The following is a 22441-nucleotide window of genomic DNA, read 5'->3' as shown; positions in this document are numbered from 1 at the left end:
AATGATGCAAATTAACGGACTGTCCGCGAAAGAGAATGACATGGGTGTGGTTGATTAAATTGTACTAGACACGGACGTAGGAAAGTAATTCTTATTCTTTGCTGCGGAGGATTTTTATCATTTTACACTCCATTATCGTACTAAAATTATTTATAAAAGAATATACGGAGTTTATAAGAGTAGACAATGGAGAAGTAAATACGTTAAAACTAAGAATAAACAAATTACAAATCTACAGCACGAAATTCCTTAAATTAAGAACTTGTAATGTCATAAATCTCGAAACAATATTCCTGTGAAACGGATCCTTTTGTGAATTATTGTGCTTGTCGTATGCACTCGCTGCTTAACGAGAAAATGGGAAAACTCGTACCATTTGAAATTCATATGCTTGGAACGTTTACACAATAGCTTCCGGTAAGGGAAAGATATTTCAAAAACTTTTATGAAAATCTTTCATACCCCGCTATAAAACATCGGGACTAAAGAACGTGTTTACGTTGATTTTGTTCTCTTTTCGCGCCAGAGACTCGAATCGTTTCGTCGTAGGTTATTCAACGATTTCGCAATTTTACCAGTGGAGAATAAATTCGAAAATTACGGCGTTCGTTGCGATAGTGGCCTTTCGAGAAAGTCGCGCAACACCATGACAAATTCAGTTACGTATGGAACGGAATTCGGCTGCGTTTGTGCGTCCGTCGATGTCAAACCCAGATCGCGCACTGCGTTGATAGCAACTAGGAAAACGAGGGAAAAAAATAAACATAGTCGAAACAGCGAAATCGATTGCACCGCGTTTTTTTCCGCGAACCGAATTTACAAGTTTCGTCTTTGTCGAGAGCGTAGTCTCTCGACTAGATCGGCCTAAACTAGTTTCTGGCCGATTATTTTGTTTTTTTCTCCATTTTTTGTCTCTTCGTTCCTTTATATTCCACATGGTAAGCCCGTGGTGAATAAAATTTCGCGAATACAATTTTCAACATATTACGGAAAAACGCATTAACGTAAAGAAAGAGAACGTACATTTAACGAATACCAAACATCCTTAGCCGATTATAAGATCGTTGAATTTCTCGACGTTCAGTTGCTGCAGCGGTTCGTCGAGCGAAACATATATTTCGAGATTTCCGTTGGCTGAAACATTTCGCCGAAAAGAGAATATTCTAGTACTATACAAGGCTTATAATAACTAAAATATCATTAGAAAATGGCAACTATTAACAAGCTTCTCTTGACCATTAATGTTTCAGTCACTGGGACGGCCGCGGAAGCCACACGCGAGACGGAGGAGTCACTGTGGAATACGTACGACGCGAGAAGGAGCGGCCGAACCTTTGCCTCGTCCTCCAGTACGGAACGTACCACCGGAGAAACCAAATCTATCGGAAAGTTTCACCAGACAACTTCCTGGCACGCGGACAGCTCGAGTTCCCGGGAACGAGTCACGCTGGACTTGTTAAAACCGACCAGCGAGAGCCTGGACGAGGACGAAGAGGAGGAAGAGAAGATCGAAATGAACAGGAATATCGAAGCGACGTATAGGACGGGAAAGAATGACACGGGAAAAGTGAAAATCTCGAACGAAAACGCGACCGTGTTTTCGAGGAGTATGAATGACACAAGGCAGAAAATAAATCTATCTACTTCACGGACGTTTATCCAATCAACGCCAGAACGATGGAGCTTTAACGCGAACATCATTTCCCCGGCAAGTTTTGACAACGTAAGTCGTATCATGTTTCTGCTGTTAACCTTACGTCTCCTCGATTATCGCTGCTATGTAACTTGCACGACTAGAGGAAGAACGAAACGATCTGGTTTCACTGTTCGTTGCCGCTATAAGGCAATTGAAAACGAAGGGACTAATGAAATCTCGAGCGATAAAAGAATTAAACGCGAAATAATATACATTATTTTAACGTAATAACGGTAGATATATATTTTCCGCGTGGCCAATGATTTTACAGCAGGTCGATAACTATAATTTAACGTTATCACGATACCAGTTACCCAAAGCATCGTTACGCCGTTATATAATTAACGACCTGACACCTGAGGATTAGAGGATTATTGCTTATCGATCGTGTAAATTTTCAATCCTGCCAGACTTAAACTAACGTTAGCTTTAAAATTGAACCGTACCAGGTGTAATAGCCAAGAAAAAGTTCCATACACCTCGTGTAAACTATCACGTAACTTTCAAATATGTGTAGATAGTGGCGACGCAGAAAGCCAAGTTATTCGACTCCTGGAAAAATCGGAGGAATGTCAGCACAACGCCGACTCCGTTCGTTGTAAACGACGTTATACGTCGTCAAATGAGGCACGTTACAGAAAAGAACGCGTGCGAGAAATTCACTATCGGTGACGACACTAAACAAGAATTTTACAGTCCGAGGTATCCAGAAAACTATCCAAACCTCACGGAGTGCGTGAAAGTCCTGGAAGGTGAGTAAACGTTTTTCTCTTCCTCGTTTAGGTCGTTTCGAAAGATAAAAGACTACTCTTTGCAAAATCGTTTTGATATTGTTCCATATTCGAAACACGTAATGCCACGAGCATGGTATATTACATCAAACAGAGTAAATTTATTATAGCAGCGAGTTTCCACTTATCTCGATAACTCGTGGAATTAACTAGACGCTAACTGTGCACGTCGGAGTTCGAGTTTGATATTCCACTCGTTTCATATGTATAAGTTCGTCGTAGCCTGCTGGCTACGGCACCGACCAAACTTCGAAAAGGGGCGAACGACTAACACGCGCGACGCCGTGATTGATACACTCTGGTGGTTTCGTTGGTCCGACGAGGAGATACTGTCCGATGCCGACAGTAAATTTCTCTGCCGCTCGTCGATACAATGCATTCGTGCACGTCGGCGAGTCGAAAGAAGCGCATCAATTTTTCCCTTCTCGCTGTCCGCTCGGATGTCGAATAAACAGTGGCAAGCATCGAATTTATAATAAACGGGCCACAGGGAAAACTAGCACGGAGAATTAATAGCGTCGGCAAACTGCGGTGTTTCGTCGCGACCGATCGCTCGTAAAGGAAACGCATTACGATTCGCGACGAGCAAACAACTGATTCCACGCTACTTTTACCACCGTGAATTCAACGCGAAACTACATCCTTCTTGCATCCTTGACGTATCAACCGACCCGGGAAGAGTAATTGCGTAAAACGGTCTGGCGAATGCGAGTCGAAATAATAAATCATGCCTGGGTCCAAGTTTTGATAACGAATCGATAAATCATGGACGAGGCGACTGGAAATCCATTCTCGCGAGGAACGCGAGAAACATTTCCCGAACAATCGTGTAAAAACTTGATTCCATAAAAATGATGAAGATATTCATTACCTTTTATCGGTATCCCTTTTCACGGTTTCTGGAAGTTCCTGAAGAATACTGTCTGGGCAACGAACGTAATTACGTGCATTTATGGTTCCATTTGCGTCAAATATACGAACCGTGACGCGAGATACCCGTAACTCTTTCGTCCTTTCGTTCCAGGGTTAGGGTGAGTAAACGAAGAGAAAGAGGTAGTAAAAGGCACGAGCCATTCGAGGAACGCTCGTTCCTTTTAGATGATCCAAACGCCTCGAAACGCGTCGGATTGAGCAAACGAGGGCAGCTGGGTCGTGTTGGAAATTGAGTCAGGGTCGACGAGCCTCAGACTGTGGACGCGCCGAATCTTCTTCTGACGTACCAAAATAGTATCCGCCGCGATCGCTGGTCCTCGGCCGAGTTTTGGAAACGATAGGTTCGACAGCAGTCGCATCTGTTTTCTTTGTGTAAAAACCGTAAAATTCCCGGTTGGAAGCCGGTTTTCCAAATAAAAATAAATATCAGAAGGCAACGTTGTAAATCATTTATGAGCGTAGCTTGCAGACCGGTGAATAAATTCAGATTGAACCGCTTGTAAATCACACACAACCGGATGTCGATACGAACCGATGTGCCTTATTTCCTTTCTGGGCGTCTAACGTGCGCTACGCTATTGGCTCGGATTTACATGTGAGGGCGGATCGTCATGGATTACGAATAGCTGCGGTACGTAGCGAGTTTAAACCGTTACAACGTGCGCTGAATACGTTTAAGAATGTATTTTCTCTGATAATATTCTTTCCACGGTTTATCCTGACCGGCTGATAAGAGAGAGCTGCTGCAATTGCTTGTCGGCTGATAAGAAAGTATAATCTTCGTTTAAAATAGCCTGTTTAAAGCTTCGTACGAACGAAATTATATCGTTGATGTTGGAAGGAAACGAGAATCAATACGAGAACGTTAGCTTAAACGATCCTTGCAGCACGATGTGATTAGATGATTTGGAAACACCGATTATCCTATGGTTAGGAGCTATTTACGATTGAAATCATTTAATCGAAAGATTTTTGAATAGATACGTGCGAAGGAAATTATTTCTAAAATAACATCAAAGATCGTTTTCGTAAATGTGGAATTCAATTTTTCTGGTTATTTACACTCACGAACCGATTAGTGACGAACAACATACTATAACTAGCATCATTAAAGGGACCAATATGTTGATGCATCGCAACCTCTATTACATTGATCGAAGTGATTACGACATATTAAGCACCCTATGTAAATTACGACATCCAATTATCCTAAACATCAATACGGAACTGGCAGGGATTAAGGAAGTTTCGGCGTAAATTGACGCAATTCACTCTCCGTTAAATCGTTTGAAATTGTATAAATTGCGCAACAACAGTGCTATTAAGTTGCACCGTGGCGCATTTAGTTACCATCGTTTCAAAACTCAACAGCGCAATCGTTGTTATTTCAAGTGCTGTTCTTAGTTTGCCGCCTTCGTTTCCTTCCTATGATTTCTTACGTGTCTAGGTGAACTCGTTAAACTCGACGAAAGCCTAGTTCTCGACACACGACGACGAATCGTCGAAACTTTTGGAGGATCATCGAGCGAAACAAAGGTCAATGTTTCAATCACGTTTCGGCCGGTATGTCCCGGCGACAGGCCAGACACGATCAAAGTTTAATTGGAACAATTCGAACTTCTCTCTACTGTCGCGACGCTCAAAGACGAACCGCTCGAAGCGAGGGCAGATCTATGTGCGCGCGCGTTCGAGTCCAACTGCAATTGCGAATTGATGGACGATCGAGCGCAAAGACTACTTGATTGTGTGCTCGATGTAGCACAGATAACGGGTAGTTTAGATCGGAATTGGTATTCCGTATGCATTCGCGATGCAGCTTCAGATTCGTACGAATCCTATGTTGGAAAAACACGCGGGCCGCAAAGGCTAATGCAACCTAAATGTATGGTGCGATTACTGAAAGGACACGATAAATCCGTCAACGTGATCAGTTCGTTCCCATTTGCTTCTTTTCCGCGACGCTGTATCGATAAGTTTAATGGATTTCTGCAATTTTTCAAAAGAATTCAAAAAAGAAGGGGAAAAAATAGATCTGGAGAATCTCGTTCGAATAAAATAACTGATCGAGAACGAAACATTCGCGGTGGAACATTCCTCGTATGTCGTGCTTGTGCGATATTGCATTTGCCACGATAACATTTTCTCGTTCTAGAAAATCGCTCGGTCGTAAACTACGGATTTTGCTGGTTCATCGGCAAGTTCCAAGAAACACTGGAAATTAGAACAATAATCGAGTCAATGAATCGACGCCGCTATATAACGCGGACACGGCTCTCGTTCGCCTTCCTTTTTAATTCTTTCTATTCTGGCTGACGCTCCTGATCGAAGAGCTCACGCAAACGGGCCAAGTAACCCTTGCGGAGAAACCGGCATCGGGAGAAGGTCCTAATTGCACGGATGAAACCTTTTTAATTGCTCGCTCGTGAACACGATAACGCGGTTACATCGGTATCATTATGAAATGTGGGACACCTTTAAGCAGTTGGAGCCACTCAGGCACGTTAATGAGATCACAGTTGGTTGGAGACTGAATAAGCATTCGCCGGATGAAACGCGATCGAACCTCTTCCGTTTTGTGGAATAACGAAGAAATGGGGCTCGAAGAACAGCAGTTCGTTAAACGGGTACGCTTGATCTCCCTTGAAGAACCGTGCGGTAACCTGACCAAACGACACAACTTCTTTTCTAATTACGAACGAATAATCAAACTCTCTCTCTTTGCGATCGTCGCCATCGCCAAATCGGTGGAATTCGCCGATAATACAGCTTATAAATTATTAGCGTAATCCGTGACATAGTCATGCATGCGAAGGACAACCGGTTCTAAGCTCGAGGAACATGTGACGCCGCTTATCGATCCCATTTACGGGCGTCGGTCGACTTCCAATGTCGAGTAAAGAAGATCGACCTTCGAAAGTGGATAACGAGGACACCATGTTTCGCGAACGATAACCAAAGAAAGCGGAAATCTGGCGAAACGCGAAAAGTTGCGAATGACACTTGGACGAACGCGACCGCGATCACGACACGAGACTCGATCATACTCCATTTTTCGCAGACATCACCGCTACTTGATACTTCGTTACCAGTTCGTTCTCCCTGTCTCGTTACCTGTAACCACCAACCAATTTAGCAGCAGTGTAGGCAAGCGCAATTTAAAGCGCGTCGACGAGCGTACCACGGCTTTCTTACCTCTGCCAAGTTTCGCGTTTCACGCTACGGAACACAGACTAGCGATAAAAAGTTTCCCTCTACCACGTGTGTAACATCGAGGCACGTTCGTTTGTCTCCTTTACCACTTATATCTCACCATTATTGCCAGTTTTTACGTTGAACGCGATCGGAATTGTGCTAAATGGTGTGAGTCAGAGACGCGATCGTGCTATTCGACGGCAAGGTTAATACTTTCGATGTTTGGACATGACCCGCGGGAGACATCGAAGGGTAGAAACTGGTAAAAAACGAAAAGAAAGGAAAAAGGTAGCAACCTAGAGCCCGAGAGAAAAAGGCTTTCTAGAATCGTCGGAGATAGGAGGAAGTCGTGGCTAAGTTCCAAAGTGGACGAGCAAATCTAGTTATCAACCACTCAGGAGGTAAGGGGCCATCAAAGAACCGTTTAATGCGACCCCACGTAAATCAAGGGCGACCGCCCTTCTGCCGTCTCCGTGTTTCGTGGAACATCGAAATACTCTAAGGCCGAGAGTCTGTGCAAGGGAAGCCATTAATTGCGGTAAGACACTGCGCTTGTCCTTGAACTAAAATGGCGCTAAAGACCACCCACAATGTGCGTTCCCATCGATCAACTTTACCGAAGAAACTGCTACCGATTACACCCCAATTGCACCGTCGAAGGAACGGCCTAACTTATGTTGAGGAAGATCAATCGAGAGTAAACCAGATTGTAGGAAAGTTAGGTGATTTATCAGTGGAAAAGGAAAGAAGAGATAACACATAATATGTTTCCACGCTAACGAACAAGTCACAACTTCCATGGGCGATAAAATGATAAAGAACCAAGACATTTTTCCACGGACATTTTTAATCAACGGAACGGCCAGAGATTACGTGCGATTTAACGATTTCGATCGTTGAAATTACTTCGGTCCGTGTTCGAATCGGTAAATTCATTGGGGAGCAAGGACAGCGCAGTTAGCTGTGATAAAGTTGGTGCTGGTTAATTCCTTCTTGCGGCTGGCTCGTTCTCCATTGTCCTCTACAGCCGCGTTCCATGACGAGTGGCATCGTCGAACGCACCTCTAACTGCAATGAATCACTACGAAAGCGGAAATCTCGGCCGAGCGACCGTTTAAGCGCGTACAACGAAGTGCATCGATGCATTCCCATCTATTCTATCCTGATGTCTATACATCAGCCTGTGACAAAACGACGTGTTCTCGGTTCGTTTCAATCGTAATGTCGAATAAGCGCAAGAAAATCGCCTTCGAAGCGCTAAACAAATCGTTTTAATTCAACCTGCGCGCATCGAGCGAATCGAACGTAATGTCGTTTCATCTGTGCTTTACGATACGTTAATTTTTCTCCCGATATTCCTTGCTACAAATCAACCTTTCTCCAAACGATCGTGACGATATCTTTAGAGAGACATTGGACAAAATCCAAAGAAAAGCGTCACTGGAAAATTTCATCAAATTATATCGTCGAAGAAACTGTATTTAATTCACGATCGAACGTTGAGGAATACGCGCGTCCCAAAGTGTAGATAAAGAAGAGCGCTGGTATATAAAATCCCTGAGGATCTGTCTCGGCAAACTCTCCCCTTCATCGGCTCTTAACAACGTATCTCCGAAAATGGCTCGCTTTTCAGGATGGATCATGCCCCTTCTCGGTCATCCTTGTCGGGAGTGCTCGTTAAATGTTCTCACTCAACGGGATACGACTTGATGCGAATGTAAAAGAATCGGCTCGCTCTATTTCCCAAACTCGTAGCGTCCTTAAGCCGCCTAATACCGTGTAAAATATAGCTAGCCTTCCCGCGGCTCCGACTAAAATATAGTCGTGTCTCTCCCCTTTACATTTCCCTCTAACGGCGGTTTTTCGCGGAATCCAATTCATTGGTTTCTCCTGCGTTAATGAAAACCATAAAAATGTTTCCTTCTTTTTACATCGGATGATCACGATCCAATTTTTACGATGCCTTTCCACCGACTCTCAGCTAAATATAATTTAACGAACGGTCGACATTTTACGCTCAGTTAAACAAGACGGGTGATCACTTTTTCGCGACTGTTTTTCGCTCGATATTCGTCGTTATACCATAGAAATAATCCTTCGCAGCAGACCGATCTATTATCGTCGACCCTTTGCCGATTTAATGGTCGTCCTCAAAGTAAATGGATATATTACACGAATCCGTGGGTGGATCTGAATAGGATATCATAAATCATCGACCATGAAAAAATGAGTTCCAGACAGGTTACAGTAGAGGTCGCGAAACATTTTCGAGAGATTTAAACGTAACAGAAAGTAAACTCGGGACTGGATTCCATGGAGACCTCGTTCTCCCCTTCTTATTCCATTCCATTCGAAGGAAAAGTGAAATAAAATCGCAATAAAGTTTGCTCGTTTGCCGCGCAATGAAAGCGAAATACCGAGTGCAAATTTATTTACATCTGTCATTAGGTTGTTAGCTCAATATTCGGTGAAACGTCGTTTGCACTGGCCGGCGATATAATTCCATCGCTTCAAGAATACAAACTATTTCTATTCGCGTGGAAATAGGTGCGATAGGTCGTCAAAGAAATAATCAAGTTGAAAATTGAAAAAAAATTATCCAGCAAAGAATTGAATTGACGTTACTTTCGCGTTATAAATTCATCATTTCTCTCGAATAAAGAAGCTTTTACATCGTCCTGGCTTCAAGCATAAAGAGAACTCTGTTTTTAGATATAGATTAATTTTATGTTATTTTATTTATATATGTATATATTGTGTATATATTTTTCATATTTATTTATTTACTTTGGAAACGATGCTACAGTACGCACGGTACTTATTCGATTTAGCATAAAGTCGGAAATTTGAACAAAAAATTTTCACGAAATCATGAAATCTAAAACGGAAAACGTAACGTTCAAAATCCAACGCGTATATAAAATCGGATTTCCACATTTTACTTTTGTTTTCGCAAAAGAAAAAAAACAGTTATACTTTATATCAATGTTTCGAATTAAAAATGTCTTGTTTGCTTTCGTTTCATAAATACCTGCATGCGCCAGAATATATTTCTGTCTATGGTTTTACCATGGGAAAAGTTTGCAAATATTAATCGGCGGTGCAGTTGCAAGAAATAAATATCCGATTTGAACAAGGAGGGAAACTACACCATTTTACCGGGGCTTCGGGAACAGACCGACTAGGTCATTCAACTCTCAGGAACCGTGCAACGCTCTTCCTTATCTTGCCAATCTCTATGGAAAATTCGATGAACTACCCGTGGAGATGCTGATCATTATTGCGACCACGAATTCAGGCTATTGGCTTGAGACCTTCAAAAGTCCATTACACTTCTTTTTATAGAAACTTTTGAACAATTTTCACTAAAATTACCAGAATAAAATTTATACTCTACCCTAGAAAAATCTGTTTGACGAGTAATTTTTTAATCTTTCTGTGAAAACTTTTACATTTCCAAATGGAGGTAATTATACGTTTTCGGCTCTTAATATATTCTACGTTATAATTCACATTAAATAGAGCGATATCTTTTAAAATTATTCGTTCGAAATTACTCGAAAGATCAATAATAAATTTTAGGTATACGAAAGCTAAGCACGTACGATTGCAATATTTTTTCGCGGTAGACACCTAAGAAAGGCTTTCTTCTTACCCTTCTCGATACCTCTCGATATCTGACATCATGGATAAAATCCACGCCCATTAGTTACGGATATATTTCTACGATCGTGCCGCAGAATGAAACTCTAATCACGTTCTCGTAGAAATCATCCTCGAGCTTTCGTTCTAAGTTCCCGGGAATACTGGTGGAAAATGTGCGAAAATTTGTACAGACTTCGTGACTCGCGGGGTTTCTTCGTACGCTAGCTACGAAAAATACGAAACGCCGGTGAAAATTCGACTGGTTTATTGGGAAGGGAACGCTAGTAGTTACGGAAGACGAGAGGTATGGAACCTGATAGTCAGAGGAAAATGGCAGTGGATTCCAAGACAGACGAGTTCGTAGAATGTCAGGCTAGAACCACGATATACACTAATATCGCGAATGGTCGAATATTTGCGTGTACCTTGGATTTCACGGCTCAGGTAAGTTCTGCGATGACGGAAGCCATTTACTCCATACGTAAACGATGTTCACGGTGGCTGAGACGTCGTGAAAGTTGGTGTTAGATATCGACGACGGCGAAAGTTTAACTTGGGACAGATATCGCACCCTCTCGCTCGAAATTACTGGATTCGTGGTTTCGCAGTACGTTTGCCGCTCAGCGATTAGGTAGACTGGGTCGATAGAAATTCGTGGCATCCAGAACTGCGATGCGCAGTGACACCGTTACAGGTGTAACTATGTACATAACGCCGTGATGCTTACTTCTGAAAAGACTAAGAAATTGGAGGAGAGGAAACGCGAGAGGCGGGTTGATAAATAAGTCGTGAACGTCGTACAATAGCGGAGAATTGCGAAACCCTTTGAGAATGGCCCTTAATTTCCACAATGATTACAAGCAGCAGACGGAAGGTGACACAATCAAAAGATAATGAAGCGTGAAAATAGGAGAAGAAGACTCTTTGAATCTGTTGAAAAACTCGATCGATCGCACCGCGACTGGAATACTGGTATTTCCGTGCGAAAGCGGACAGTAGTTGGGGCGAGATTGCCACCGCTTTAGAGTTTCCTCCCCCTCCGAGAAAATAGTCGCCACGCAGACCTTTATTCCTTCCTTCTTTTCTGTCCCGCTTTTTATCGTTTCCTTCTTTCTTCGCATCGAAGAAACGCGGCTCCGTCAATGGAGGGCTCGAAGCGCCATTCAAAAAAGAGCCAAGAACGGTCGTTGTTCGATGGCGAAGTCGTGACATTTTAGTGCCACGTACGATACCGTTCTCCACTCAGTCGTAGGTTCGGAATCAATCGTCAACTGCGATTTTTACGGTAGGTGTGTCGTGTCGCGATGGATTTCCTGCTGTTGGTAAGTCTCATATAGAAAATATTCGTTCGTCCTTCGGACGAAAACGAGTTCGCTGTTCGCGTGGGCTGGCCGCAGATGATAGCCAGAATTTCATTCACAGCGTAACATAAATACACGAATGAAAATAACAGCTTCGTCGTGAGCATGACATTCCTATGCGGTTGTATAGCGAGAAAGCCACTAATAATACTCGTTTCGAAATCGTACCTTATCCGGATCATCAATACGATTTATCGCGTACATCCCCAGAGTACGTTATTCACGGAAACCGTTTACGTACTTTTAATTGCCACGAAAATAGACGATCCATTTCTTCGAGTGGCGTTTAGCGATCGCTCAGAAACAAATACGCGGCTTTTATACCACGATTTTCAGTCAATAATTTCCTTCATATCGCGATCGGACGGGTATAAATTTTTACGCGGCACACAAATGGCGATACGGACGAGATATTTTATTCACAAATACCAAGTATTTATGAGCGAACCGTAAACAACGCGCAAGTACTATCCTTTCCCTACACACGATGGACTTTTGGTTCACCGCTTGTCCGATCTCCGCTGTGTTATATGGTACAAAGCGTTCATCGAACCATTTGGAATTTAGAGATGATTTCATATATCCAGGTGCGTTCGTGCGTATCTCATTTTGACAAAGGAATCTTTGCTAGCTTGAAATAATTATACCTAAGAGGAACCAGAGAGTTGGAAACGCGTTAATTGTTCGACAGAGCGGCAGCAATCTCTCTACGATTCAGCAAGTGAAACGAAACGTGAGAACTATACGCACACAACCTACAGCCAAATACCGCGGAATTCCCCCTCGTTGCGTTGCTAGAAAGATCAAGTGAATTCTAACGATCGATTCGCGGTAAATAATTCTTGGATAATCTTGGTACGTGCGAGGAAAGTAAAGTCGCGTTTGCATGCCAACGACTTCATTACAGATCGCATCAGCGATCGACTGGGATTTATATACGAATAGCACAGTTCGATGCTAAGAAAGCGATCGGACAGGCTGATTTTGCAAATCGCGCGTTCACGATGTCACCATACGCCCGAGATTCTGTCGCGCATAAAAGAACATCGATTTCGATTTATTGCGTGGAAAACGTGAGAACGATAGGTTCGCGACTCTAACGCTCGCCAGATAACTTGTCAGGTATTAAAGAACATATCCGACGAAGCAGAAGTTCCTAACCTTCTTCTTGAAAACGAAAAGCTTCGTCGGCGGAATCTTATGGGCCGCTTCTTTTAACGATCAATTCTTTCCAAGAATTTATGTCGCGATAAATGAGTTGCTTTTTGCCAGTAGATAAAAAGCACGTAGAAAGTACCGCGTTGTAAGTTAAACCGGGTACTTTACGGTATAAGACGAGTCAAAAAAGTTGCGCGACGAATACGAAGAATAACCTGGCCGGTTGCCAGGTCGACTTTCGACGTTAACGACGTTAGAACATTCCTTCGTGTAAGCCGACCAAACGGCCAAACTCATGCATAACAATCCAAACAATGCGTGTGTGACATCGCTTTGTATTTAGGTGACGGTTTTCCGTAAATAGCAAATTAAAAATATTATCCCGAAATATTATTAACAAAATCGGTTATCATACATAATTCTGCGAACAGATGACATGGTTTTATCTTCAGATTCTGCTAGCACTTCAGAAACCCTTTAAAACTGAAAACTCTGCGACTTTCTGGTTAGACCCCACCTTGAGTACGCGAGCGTTATATGGTCGCCATGTCACACTAAATATGTTCGATTTATTAAAAGATCACAACATAAATTCGTAGGTTTTGTATCGCGTTCGCTAAACTGTCCCATTCATTCCACAGACTCAACATTCCAACACTTGAGTGAGAAAGAAGATTAGTTGACGTTTTATTTCTTTCCAAAATTATAAATAACTTATTGTTAATAGACTGTCTGTCGCTCGTTCGATTAATTAATTTTAATACACGAACACGTCCTTCACACAACACTCCTGCTTCCCCTGTTGAATTATTTAACAACGATTTTACATTTATTGGTTTTATCGGAATAATATACCGAATAAATAAATCATCAGAATATGCAGCTATGCGAATATTAATTGATCTTTTCTCTGGATCAATCGATAAATACAGACGAGTGACTATGAGATCAAACTACTCTCAGAATACACTGTACTCACTTTTCTGCCTGTACTTTTATATCTGTATCTTGTTAGATTAATTCTCTTCTTCTCTTTACCCGGTTTGTAACGTTAATTAAATCCGTGCAAGAAAAATAAAACAGCGTACTTTCGCATTCTTCGATAAACAGTTTCTTTCATGATTACAAAAATCACTGAATTCGGAGAAACGTCTCTATATTCGCTGTTTTCACGGTTTCTAACGAGAACGTTACCCTTCTCTCGTTTCAGCTAAGGAAGGCATGCTGTTGAAGCTCGACTTTCGAGACGAATTCAAACTCGAGGGGAGTGCAGACTGTCGTTACGATTTTCTCGAGGTACGTGACGGCCAGCACGGCTACTCCAATCTCCTCGGTAACTTCTGTGGCAAGAATTTCCCCCCAGAGATCACGTCGAAGACGAGATATCTCTGGCTGCGATTCCACAGTGACGATAGCATCGAGGACAAGGGCTTCAAGGCCGTTTGGAGTATGATACCAAGACCAACCTATCGTAAGTCCACAGTATTTCGATCCATCTACCAGTCTGTCACGTTGTCACAGTAAGATTTTCTTATTAGAAACGAACCTATTCCAATCAAGAATCCGTTGAGATTATTCGCGAGATACGGAATTCCAGGTTGCAAATTATTTCGTAGCTTCTGCAAACATGGTACGCGTACATCACGTGCCGATAAGTCATGGTCTGTGTATAGTAATATTTTGCATCAGGAAAATATCGATTAGTTGCTTCCCGTTGATAAATTTTATTAAAGTTGGAGCGCGCGCGTATACAGAAAGAGAGAAACTAGCGAAATATCTGTATGTCAGGATAAAAATTGTTGCCCATTCATTGAAAACAAACGCGAGTGATGACCGGCGGTTCTCAGATTAGAATACTCGGTCGGACATTAGCCTCGACGACATCGGCGAACGTTGGGAAGCTTCCAATCCACCGGATTTCCCGCTCCAACTACGACCTCTGTGCAGAATTTTTTTTATCTTGACTAGTAATAAATTCTACGTCCGAAAAACTAGTGCTCGAAGCTGACTGAAAATAATTTCAACGTAATTTCTGTTACTGTACCGAAACACTGTCAATATTTGAGTACTGCTCCAGTAATCCATAAAATGTTACAGTTGGAGCCGAGTTTCATGTTGAAAATTTCAGAATAAATTGTTCATACAAAGCGATACATGTGCTGCAATTTTGCATTTTCACGTAGTTTTACAAATCAGTTTTACGGCAATGTTAATTCAATACTTCATAAGTACTTATACGCGTTGCAGTCTCCCTCGCAAAAGCTTCCCGTTTTGCTCTGCTCGAGTAGGCCAGATTACCAGAAATACGGCTCCGATATTCATTCGCGTCTCATACAGCTCATTATTTCCGCGCATTTGCCCTGATCCGGAGCGATGAATGCCGTTTGAGTATTTGGTTGCTCTTAATACGCTCCAGAACGCATGACTTTCGAAGCCGCCGCGAATCAGTCTTAATGAGGGACAAACATTAAAACTCTGCTACGATGATAACGTCAAATTCAAACATCGACGGGAAAGGAAATTAATCAGAAGCCGAGGGGGGGGGGATGAATCTTTTCGCGCGTTTGATTCATTTCCTCTTGTTCATTGTGTTCCTCCGGCCGCGAATTTTATAATGCCAATTCGGCACGGGAAATCAATTATTTCTCGAACAATGGCTGGAGATTTTTTGTTGTTTCCCACGGTCCACGTTTCCCGCTCTTTTTTCTTTTCTGTCCCTTTCTGACCCACGAACGCTGTTTGGCTCGTGGTGAATACGTTTTCTATTGGCTCTCGACATTGGCATCGAAGCTCGCGCTCGTAAATGAGCGAGTTGCATTATACGCGAGAAATGAAACGTACAGGCGAATTAGTCGAGGCAAATAAACACCTGACGACGAGCCTGGGGAAAACGTAATACTGTAATAGGTGTGATTCACAGCGGGAGTGCCACCAGAACCGGAGCCGTGTGTCAAATACGTGAACGGCGTGCAGGCAATTATTAGCAGCGATGACGTGCAGGACAAGAAGATTGTCGCTGAGAAGGAAGGCATCCCCTTGGATTGCATGTGGAACATCACCGTCAATGAAGGATGGAAGGTAATTTCATCAATTTCGTCAATTTACGTCAACACCATTTCGCTAATATTTCACGAATTTCCCTCTGTCGATAATGCCTCGATAATCCTTTAAACTAGTTCATTAAAAAGAGAAAAAAAGTACGCAACAACAAAAAGGCAAACGTGCGATGCACCGTATATTTAGAATTGAATCTTCCAAAATACTTGGTGACTTGTCCCTTTGCTATCAATCTACCTTTGATCCCTGTCTCACCGCTATTTGGACGCTCATTCTTTTTTGGTCAAACGAAATCACGTCTGGCAAAAAAATTCCGGTAATTGCGATGGCCGCTTTGCCTCATAAAATATACTGAGTAATTGGTGAAAATTTTTTGGGTTTTCTCGATCGTCATCAGAACAGAGATAGAGGGAAAAGGAAAGGACCCTTCACTGAGCTTTATCACAGGAACACGTACAACTTTCAGATTCAGCTGGTATTCTCGGATCCCTTCAAACTGCAACGACCAAACGAGTGCGACGCCAACTTCGTGGACATATTCAAAGAACGCACTGACATGTCCTCCAGAGAGAAGAATTTCTGCGGCAGCATCGCCGACACCGTCCTCATCGGGGCCAATACCGCCTTTGTCAGGTTTTACGCGGAGCCTAAAGCACTGAACAGCAGCTTCGAGGCCGTCATGACAGCGCTCAGAGACAGAGATCCGGGAGACAAACGTGAGTTCACAAACATCCTCGATTAATTGTTCACCGTTGTCTGCGACAGCTTTTATCTCCGCGTAATATCATTCACGATATTACTTCACCGAATACAATTGCCGTTTGAGATTCGTTAGAGGAATTGCGTATTCTACCTGACAAAATACCATCGCGCTCTTATTAAATGTTCGTATCGAATAGCTAATGAAAATTTTACTTTACAAACAAATCATGACATTACGGGGCAGGATATTAGCCAATAATGTTAATTAACATGTAGCTGGGCATGTTTATATGTGTTTACGATAACGTAGTTATCATTGCGTTAAAATGTAATGAACGACAACGAGTAAAGCTTTCAAGCTTTATGCACAGCATATGAAAACTGTTTATTTCGATAAGGTGTATAAATATTTATTCGCTTGATAAGATTATTAATTAAATAGCGTGTCACGAATACCAGGAAATTACAGAAACTTATCAAATGTCGCGAACGATCTGTTAAGAGACGAAAGGAGATAACCCAATTACATTTTATAACGACTTGTTGTATGATAATAGAACACACGTTAGTAACTGGTGTCTCGCGGACCGTCAAGAACTAGGAAGTTTAATTTCTATTATAACGAATGCCGTGCGAATATCGCGAAGATCTTTGTTCACGGCACGCAAGCAATTCGGTGTTAAGTTTCATTAAATTTAACGCCGGGAATGCATTCGTACTCGGAAATGGACAGATACTGGCCTAATGGAAATCTATGAATTAACGTCGCCTCGCCTGCGTTTTATGACGAACATACGAACAATGAAAAATACTGGGAAGAAACGAAAGAGCAATTAGATGATTGCTCGACTAATCATCTATAAAATGAAAGGTTATAATTTCTCTGTTTGTCAACGATCATAAATTGGTAGATATTAACAATGCGGACATTCCATTAACCGAAGTGACTTGTTACCGATAGTTTACGTAACACGCTGATTACGGAAGAGGAATCGTTAATAGTAAACGAAATATCGATAATACACAGTAGAAAGTAGCAAATCGGGAGACGCGAATATCGATCTTACTCGACCGAAGTCGCGATTTGATTCTGACGAAGTCGATAAGAACGATGGAACGTTTCTTACGTTCGACTTTTTTTTTTTTTTTTTTGTACGTGGAGAAAACCTCATGGACACTCCGCTGCTGCAGTAATCGCGTAACAGCAGAGTAGTGTCGGACTCCTACCAACTAAAACTCCAGGATGACCATCCTACGCGTGTCTTACGTTCGACCTACTCCTTCCAATTGATCAGACGTGTTCCTCTTGCTGCATGCTTCGAATAATTATTTTGCTACGGAGAACAAAATATTAAATTTTCGCTAAAATATCGCTAAAATTCCATAGAACGATGGATATCCTCGTTCGCAACACGGAAAAGGTGGAATCATGGAGACAATGCCTTTGCTTCTATTACTCATACGATATTTCACAGTCAAAAGAAAACGATCGCGTGCCGGAAGCCTCCTTTTGTTTAAGCGATGAACTGGTTCGATTTCGGGCCCAATCGAATACCCAGATTACAGCGATATCGATAAAAATATATAATCGTCTTAACCAGTTCATATCACAGAGAATAATCGCTCGCGAACGGATCCCACTTCTAAATTAATGGTGGTAGACTTGGCTGAATGGCAAATGGAGTAAGCCGCTGCGGTGGAGATACACGTACGAAATTTCCCGTTCTATCTCGGCACGAGAAGAATCTCAGCCTCTCTACACCTGCCACACTTGCAGAACTAATATCTTACGAGCGACTTGCCCGCGGACTCGAGCAAAATTCACTTATTCCCCTATCTCTCGTACGATAAGATTTCAAATGAAAATTTTCTTGTACGGCTCTTCGTTCGCAGTACAAACGCGAGATTATAAGAACAATAGATTAACAAGTCGCCGACGTTGATACTTAAAAATTTGATTCTATTTTCCTTCGCATTTTTCTTTTCCCTATTTAACAAAGTCACTCTCGTGTTCGTGCTGCTTTAATATCGCGGAAGAGTTAGTAGTAAAATCAAGCAATTACCTTTCTAATTTTACATTTAACGCGACTGTTCTATGAGAAGTTTAAATCTAATCAGAATATATAACAACGTTATGTTCTCGTTAATTTGTTGCAGCTTGCCTCGATAATGAGTTTTATTGCGAGGATGCAACATGCATCGCCGCTGAATTGCAGTGCAACGGGAGAATCAATTGTCGTTTCCGATGGGACGAAGAAGATCAATCTTGCAACGTGAGTGAGCGAAATTTATATTCGGGAGGACAATTTCTATGCTAATCCTTCTGAAGCCCTTAAATATTTCCTGATAGCCAAATCTGGATCATTTCTACTTTGTATTCCTTGTTCTGAGTTATCCTTTCTGTCTCACCTCCTGGTACTCTTTGTCTTCTCAAAACGGCGTCGTTTATGCAAGCACAGTGAACGCTTTCCGCGTTATCAGCTAGCGAACAAGTATCGTGGAAAAGTTGACTGCAGTTTTGTTTTATGTATGTCAACGTAAAATAGGGAACTTCAAAGATCTCGAGCAACTTTAGGGAACCATAGCGAAAGGACGGTAAAATGGGACTTTAATAAGATCTCTTCGTCATTATAACTGTTGTGACTAGCAGACCCATTCGGAAGCATTTCTATTGTGTCACTGTAAGCCAGACTACTTCAGCGAGAGCTCGCAGTACTCGAGCGCTGTCACGAGGAAAATTCTTCGGCCTTACGTACAATATAAAGCGCTATTAAAACAAACGGATAATTATCGTAATCTATAAGCAATGTAATACGGTTTAAAGAGATTTGGAGATGATCGTTGTAAGGATAGCCACATTATCCGGTTCACTGTAGATGTACGATATACTGTGCCGCAAGAATGGCACGTTGTCTAGACATAATCGCTTTTCTCTCTTTTGCTCTGCTTCCGTTTGTTCCAGGAGGTTGATTACATTATTCGACGAAAGTTCAGTACTTCTGTTTAAAGACCCTGCCTCACACATATCGAGTACGTACGTCAATACCTCACACACGCTAGGAAGTAAGGCCATCGTATCCCCGTTAAAAGCCTATAAAGTGCAGCGAAACGTTGGCCATTTCCTGATTAACATAAAAAGAACAACAAGGAATCGTAGGCAATTAAACCGAACAGAGTTATGGAAATTTCCACGTGTTGACTAGTATTTCGGGAACTATCGATTAAGCTAGCCGGAGCAGTGTAATAAACTCCGGGAATTCGGTATATACGACTCCGACAAAGACTTAATATCCTTTCGTCTTTCCATTTCCCGCCTCTCTGTCCGGGTTCTCGCCGGTTAATTAATTTATTCAAAGCTGCATTTGCCAAGCTGAGACAGTCGTTTCGTTTTCCTGACCTTCGACTCGCGTCCACTACTGAGGCCGTAATTTCACTATGCTCCAATGCTGCGTATCGTTGGTCTTTTCCAAGGGAGAACGCTTGCGATTTCGGGGCGGAAATTGTATGCACTTTTGACAAATTACCCGAACATGCTACCTTTGAAACGATGCCACGATGCCATCGATGAATCGATGGATATTAATCTAACAGCAAATAATGGCAGCGATATGCTATCATTCGATCGCATGCTTGTTTCTACGTGAGCGTCTCTGTTTGACGTTATTCGGCAAACTAGGATCGATGTGCTACGAGTGCACCCTTAATCGGTACGTAAGAGACATCGATTCGTCCTTGTTTCGAGTGTGCTAGCACATCGTCTCATGAATCATGACGCCTCCCGATCGTTGCTGTCCGATAATCTGATTAACGTTCCAATTCGTATTTCCATAAGAAACGGGAACGATCGCTTCCAACGAACAACGTTCATCCAATAAACCTCGGATTTTATGTCTTCTTTGGATAGTAGAAGAAACACAATCGTCGATCGAGTAGCTCGTTAAGATCAAATCGGAAAAACAGAGTAGTTGGACTATCCCCTTAAACGAAACCCTTCTTTTCCTCCAAGTGAAAAGTTAAGATTAAAAGGAGTAGCCGCAAATAGAGTCCCGATCCGACAGGTTCTCCGACAGGTAAGGCAAAAAGGAAGCTCCCACTTAAACCGCAAAAACGTGACTCCTTTTGAGGTCACTTGTTCCGTAATATTCATCCGTAAGGTCGTGAACTTCTTGTCCCTGGGCGGCGAGCCACGCTAAAAAGGTTATTCCATTGAAAGATGGTCGTTCTTGGATTCCTTTGTACTCGTGCGATTTATTGGGAACGCGGTGCACACAAAGCTTTTCCTCCTGTTTCACTGTGGCGCACGAACAACGTCCCGGGAATCCATTTCTATTTTCCCGGAAACTTGACGAGCGTGAAAAGCCACGATATAAACAACTCTCGCTCTCCCAGACCTGTGAAACATACTGCCTCCATTCTGCTACCCATTTTTTAGATGGTATGTGGCTCGCATCCGCGATGCAAATGTTTTTAATGCAACGGCCGTTTTTGACGTACCTTTTCTTTTACTCGTTCACTACCACCATCGCCCAAACGCATTTAACGATTTTCAAAACACTGGCAACAACCAGCTATCGAATAACCACACCGCTTGTTCTACTATTTCTCATTCCGTGCTGGCAAGATTGCCACAATAGGAGAAAGCACATTGAATTCTCGGATCACTGAATGCGGTGTATCGTATCGCGCAAGAACTCTCTATACCGTATCGATAACTCTATCAAGTTTCCAGCGTGTACGTTCTACATGAATTCATCTGGGCTGTCGTATGAAATCGACATTACGGCTGTGTCCTTTCCAATGTTCCTTCGGCTTCGTATTCCAGCCACCTGACAGCAAGCCAGACCGTGACGGAGCAATGTAAAAAATGATCCCAACTCCGTTTCTCTTTCGAGCAGTTTGTTTAATGTTTTCTGACGGTATACAGAGAATTACACGAACGACCGAGGTATTTTTTACTGGGATTACTCAAACAGCAGAAACTCGGAGACAAATGGCCAGCTATAATATTTTTCAGACCCGTATAAAAGGATATCGAAATTGCGCTTGGACATGACACGAAGGAGCACGATAAATGTAGAAAATTAAACTCGGACCTTTAGGAAGGTACGAAAGGGAACGTCCGTAATTCCGTAATTACCGGCAAATTATTTAAAGAGTCTAGTGTCCGACTCAAGTACAGAATCGATAAAATTATTATTACCAGCGTTTGCGAACTAGTTTGAACCACTGAGATTGTTGTTCGCTACTTCCCTTATTTCTGTCCCGAGGCCTTCTACTATCTGTCCCTTTTACTATACCTAGTCGTGTCTCATGACTGCAATAAAGCACAGCGAGATTGTACGACGCGATAGTAGACCCGTTCGCATGGGAAAACAGCCACGAAATTGACGGCACGAATAGAATGCACAACGAAATCGTGGCGAATACACGATGGTAACCATCCTATCCAATTTTATTTCCCTCTAATGGAAAGTGCATCCCTACACCACTTACTTCGTTTAGCGCTTGCTGGTAAATACTAATGGGAAGCAGACTCTATGAAAAAAAAGAGATACCATAGGGAAACTGTCGAAACGTCCGATGCAATGTTTCCTTGAACGTTATTAAACTATGCATACGATTACATAAACCTAAAAGTTTCGAACAACAATGAAATTATGTATCATCGTCCCGAGCTAAGAAGAATAGCTCGACGATAGATATTGGAATCTCGATTAACTTCCATTCAAGTATCAATCTTCGTAATTTAATCGCACGATTCAAATGAAATAAGTCGTATTTGATTGTTCCTCGATCGACCAGATCGCGCTTTCATTTATATCCATCGTCGCTCTTCTTCTAAAGATATCGATTTCACAGCGACACCGGGTGTCAAGATATTCTATAATAATTACCGCCGCAAGAAT

The 22441-nt window shown here is 42.3% G+C and overlaps 1 protein-coding gene across 5 annotated transcripts in view; it reads left to right on the top strand.

The window, feature by feature from the left end:
• Neto (Neuropilin and tolloid-like) overlaps window positions 1–22441 on the top strand; it is a 78600-nt gene that overhangs the window by 48308 nt on the left and 7851 nt on the right. For all 5 annotated transcript variants that reach the window (XM_033327407.2, XM_033327415.2, XM_033327393.2 and 2 more), the window contains 6 exons: window positions 1251–1723; window positions 2214–2448; window positions 13987–14247; window positions 15697–15854; window positions 16300–16549; window positions 18693–18808. In XM_033327407.2, coding sequence (XP_033183298.1) covers window positions 1251–1723; window positions 2214–2448; window positions 13987–14247; window positions 15697–15854; window positions 16300–16549; window positions 18693–18808 — 1493 coding nt within the window. The remainder of the gene's footprint in view (window positions 1–1250; window positions 1724–2213; window positions 2449–13986; window positions 14248–15696; window positions 15855–16299; window positions 16550–18692; window positions 18809–22441) is intronic.

The sequence above is a fragment of the Bombus vancouverensis genome, chromosome 8 (genome assembly GCF_051014615.1).
Source record: "Bombus vancouverensis nearcticus chromosome 8, iyBomVanc1_principal, whole genome shotgun sequence".
Classification (NCBI taxonomy): Eukaryota; Metazoa; Arthropoda; class Insecta; order Hymenoptera; family Apidae; genus Bombus; species Bombus vancouverensis.
The sequence above is the reverse complement of the archived record's forward strand: the minus strand, read 5'-3'. Positions and strand labels throughout refer to the sequence as shown.